Here is a 4,708-nt window from a genome sequence, read left to right as displayed (position 1 = left end):
ACTCCATAGATCCAGATCTTCTAAGGCGCAGGCTGCTCGTCCTGTCGTGCTGCGCAGATACAAGGCGGCGTGCATTGACCGTCTTATCTTCGCTCGGGCGGGGGTAAGGCGGTCATTGCACGTGGCTCTGTGTCTGCACAGCACAGGTAAGACAAGACAATGCGCCGTAGAAGATCTGTGTTGATATTCTTTGCCCTTACTGACAATGGGAAACCCTTTCAAAGAATTGATGCATTCTTTATATACAGATGCAGATATGAATGAGAACATCTTCGATCATCATCTCCCTCAGATCGATCAAATCACACAATTAGAATCACCATTCTATATATGAACAACAATCCGTTGTTCCTTGCACAAGAAAACTCGATCCATTTACCTTCTCCTTCTCTCTATCTCACACAACTCAAGTCACACTACCTGAGTGACACCAGTTGCCATTTCCAATGTAGTAGGATGTTCAGTATCTTTGGACCAGCCATGCCTACTGGAATCATATTTCTCACCATCTCCCCACAAAGCATAAGCTTCTTCTCCATGAACCGCATCATCTCCAATCAATAGTTGATCTTCTGACATCCGCAAAGGTATAACCAACCTTATCACCAAACAAATGATAGATGTTACAACTAAATTCCAACCGATAACGAAAAGGGCTCCGACGATCTGTTTTCCAACTTGGACTCCACCGGACCCTCCATAGATTGCACCTCTACTGTTGGTGACCGGCAAGTACATCGAACACAGCACTGGCTCCGCGAAGACGCCCGTGAGAATACCCCCTAGAGTGCCTGCCACGGCGTGAGTGTGGAATACACCAAGTGTGTCGTCCACCTTCTGAAGCAAACTCCATCTCTTTTGGATCACCATCATCGTGAACCAAGGAATACTGCCTGATACTACTCCCATAACAATTGCAGCCCAACCTTGAACAAGACCTAAAAATAACACCAGAGTTTTTCTTGTTTAATTTTTAGAACCAGACTAAACCAATTAGAATCAATTAGGTACCTGCGCTCAGACACAACCTAGCGTGAAAAGACTAACGCTGCCCTTGGTCCTTTCTGTCTTTCGAGGGATAGTGCCGGTCTTTTCACGTTGGACTGTATCTGGGCGCAGGTACACGCACAGGCACAGTTCCTGTTACCATTCTTTCTCCCTTATTTTATATAGTGTAGAAATAAGAAGGAATTTGCATCTTTAATGTTTACACTCTAATTCTTACTTTGACTAATAACGTTTTCAAGAACCCACCTAAAGTGAAGTTTGAATTCCATGGAAAAAGGGGATCCGGATCCTCTACTTGCGAGCTGCCCCTACTTTCGTATGCCCCACACACAGCAAGGCAATAAAGATCGCTTTACCCCCGCTCGGGGCAAGGTGCTCGGGCAGGGATAGGACGGTCTTTTTGCCACCTTGCTGTGCCTGAGGCGTACGCAACAGTTGTACTATATAGGGATTGCCCTCGTGTTGACGTAGGGCCATGTTGACAATATTGAATCATTTTCCACCAAGGAATTTTATTAATTAAGGTAAAAGGCTTTGTGCAAGACTCGATGTTGGGTCCATAGGAACAACCCCCAACGCCCCACCTATCACTTGGATTCATCACTCCAATCACATCTAAGGTCTTCTAACCAGTTTTTCACACCTTATTTAACTTGTTTGCTTTAGGTTAGACCAATACAGATCCTCTACAACGCATTGCCCTTAGCGGTCTGTGCGGTTCAGACAGAGCACTGCGTGCAATGTCTGTTTTACTCCTGTTCGGATAAGACTTTCGAACAAGAAAAAGGTGAACATTGCACGTGATGCTCTATCTAAACCGCACAGACCACTATGGGCAACACGCCGTAGAAGATCACGATCCAGGTTAGACACCATTATCTATTTCATTTCATGACTGCTCAAGCGATTGGATGCATCATGAACTATCTGTTTTAATATGTGTCCATCAATCATGGGTCCCAGAGAGTAATAGGACCCACAATTGATTGAAATGCATCCAATCGTGAACAATAAGCTTGTGCGGAGAAAATGCCAAATTCTTACCTGCAGCAGGAGTGATGCAAACAAGCCCCGTGATCATACCCTGAACAGCACCAATCACCGATGGCTTTTTGAACACGAGCACATCAAGAACCGTCCACACCAGCAAGCTCGTTGCCGCACAGATATTGGTGTTCAACACGGCCATTGACGAACCGGTGTTTGCCGCATACGGGTCTCCACCATTGAACCCGGTCCAGCCCATCCACAGAAGCCCAGCACCCGCCAACATCAGCAACACGTTGTTCGGTGGAAATGTCTCCCTGTCCTTAGTCAACCTTGGTCCCACCTTTTATTTAAAAAAACAGATTCATCAACGATCCAGAATTCCAGACCAGTTAGATCAATAGTCAAAGCTCAGAATCCCAAGGGGCAGCAAAGTTAGCAAGCAACGAAACTTAAGGAAGGAAGCTGAAGGTCTTGAGTTCAGTTCCGTCTCCCCCCTTGGGACCATTTGTTTGAGAGGAAATTTCCTGGTGAACATGGGGGTCAAGTATCCCACGGTTTGCGGAATTTTTATCCTTTTCTATTATAGCACGGTGCTGTAATGTATCGTGCGACGGCTACAGAGGCCATGTGCACCATGTGGGGCCCGTTGTACCACAGGGTCTCTACAGCGTCTCATGATGCAGTACAACACCGTGCTGTAACAGGAGAAGATAACGATTCTGGTTCATGTGTGTTGCAGGGTCGTACACAAGCCCTCGGGGAATTAGTCTGCCAAAGGCCGGACACCTGCAGTTTAAAAAAAAAAAAAGCTCAAAACTCAGAAAACTAACCCAGTAAGCGGCAGTGAAGCCGGCGATTCCAGATGAAAGGTGGATCACATATCCACCGGAGTAGTCCATGACACCCCACTGGAACAAGAAACCACCACCCCAGAGACTGAAAGCACCGACGGTGTAGGAAAAGGTGAGCCACAAGGGAACAAACACCATCCAAGCCATGAAGTTCATTCTCCCCAGGAGAGAACCAGCGAGGAGAATCAATGTAATTGCAGCAAAGGCATACTGAAAGTAAACCATCGTTGCCATCGGAAAAAACGGCGCCACCATCGGCGTCTCGAGGGTGCCATCGCCGTAATACACCGCCGATGCCGGCAAAATATTTTGCTGGATCAGAAAATTTTGGCCAAGAGCCACACCAGCTTTGCCCCAAAAGGGTAGAAGATAATTTCCAAAAGACATATTGTAAGCCCAAGTGACCCAACAGATGAGAACCGCAGGAAAGGCGTATAGAGCCATGAAAGCAGAGTTAACTGCCCATTTCTTCTTGACAATAGAACCATAAAGGATAACTAGACCCGGCACGCCTTGAAGTCCGACGAAGGTGGCTGATACCATCTGCCATGCGTTGTCACCTTTGTTGAGCCACTCCGGCGTCGATAGTGAAGTGTTACTATTCAGGTAGGCTACAGGAACAACGCTCGCCATGGTTGAAGCTGAAGTAGAGAGGTCTATAAAGAAGAGAAGGCAAAATGAAGAGAACTCAGGAGATTTTATAAAGAGACTCAAGAGATTATAGATGTGTGTCTGTAAAGGTGTTTTAATTTTGGACGCTATAGCATTAAATGAGGTTGAGTTTGGGTGGACCGTTGATTGTGAGATCAACGGTTGAGATCCTGAAATATTATTTTTGGGAGAGGAGAGTGTGAGAAATTAACCAAAAAAGGGGTTGGAGTGAATAGTGGGTGAAGGGGAGAATCTTATGAATATTTTATGGCAATTAATGGAATCCCACCGCCGATAAAATCAGGTGAGAACAAAGAGAAGTTATTCTGTCCCTATTGGAGTATTGGTAGTTGCATCCGGTCACTTTTTGTTATTATAGTACAGAGAGTGTCGGACAGTGGGACCGGGATCCAAATCGGAACTTAAATTCTTAGAAAATTTCTATAAAACTCTTTTATAAAAAAATCTTATTTTTTTATTCTCTTGTCAAAACAAATTTCACTTCTTTCTCTTGGTTCTTGGTTTTTTTAAATGTTTAGATTATCATTCAAAGCAATTCATTTCAAACTTTGTTGTTTTTTTTGGTGAAACATTTCAAACTTTCGTAAATTTTACCTTCAAAGTATCTAGTGAGATGACCATAAAATCCCATAAAGAGTAAGGTTTAGTATTTTTTTTTTTTTTTTGGATGAAAGTGTAATCACACAAATCACACACCAATCCTAAAAGGTTAATCTACTTTTAGGACCGTGGAATGACGGATATACACAACACACAACACACACCACACTCGCATACCCGCAAGGTTTAGTACTTAGTAAATGATTTCTCATGTAAATTCATAACTAATGTCATATTGAATGCTAATTAAGTGCATGTTTGGGATAGCTTATGAGGTTAGCTTATTGGTTTGCAGAAGAAACAGCAGATCTAATAAGATTCATTGGTTTGGAATCTTTACTGCTTCTAGCTCATCCCTTAAGCCTGCCAGTTCCCAACTTCTTGATCGATGTTGGTTTTACAAAAGAGCTATATATATTCTGATCAAAATCATGTTGATGGCATCTTAAAGTCATCACTGAAGGGGTTATATGTCAACACGACAACAAACCCTAAAACTCTAAGAGTATTTTTGCAAGGGAGATATAAGGAAAGTGAAATTAAGTTAAACTAAAATAAATAAATAATTGTAACCATTACTAACATGA

General features: G+C 43.4%; 1 protein-coding gene across 1 annotated transcript; it reads right to left on the bottom strand.

The window, feature by feature from the left end:
* Positions 1-411: 411 nt before the first annotated feature.
* Positions 412-3,497, bottom strand: LOC122661890 (ammonium transporter 3 member 1-like). Its single transcript, XM_043857405.1, has 3 exons — positions 2,829-3,497; positions 2,053-2,338; positions 412-938 (listed from the first exon to the last, which is right to left on the bottom strand). The coding sequence occupies exons 1-3, from the start codon at positions 3,480-3,482 to the stop codon at positions 412-414; spliced, it is 1,467 nt and encodes a 488-aa protein (XP_043713340.1). The 5' UTR covers positions 3,483-3,497.
* Between the last annotated feature and the right edge of the window lie 1,211 nt (positions 3,498-4,708).

Source organism: Telopea speciosissima, chromosome 5 (genome assembly GCF_018873765.1).
Source record: "Telopea speciosissima isolate NSW1024214 ecotype Mountain lineage chromosome 5, Tspe_v1, whole genome shotgun sequence".
NCBI lineage: Eukaryota > Viridiplantae > Streptophyta > Magnoliopsida > Proteales > Proteaceae > Telopea > Telopea speciosissima.
This window is presented reverse-complemented; position numbering and strand designations above follow the sequence as displayed.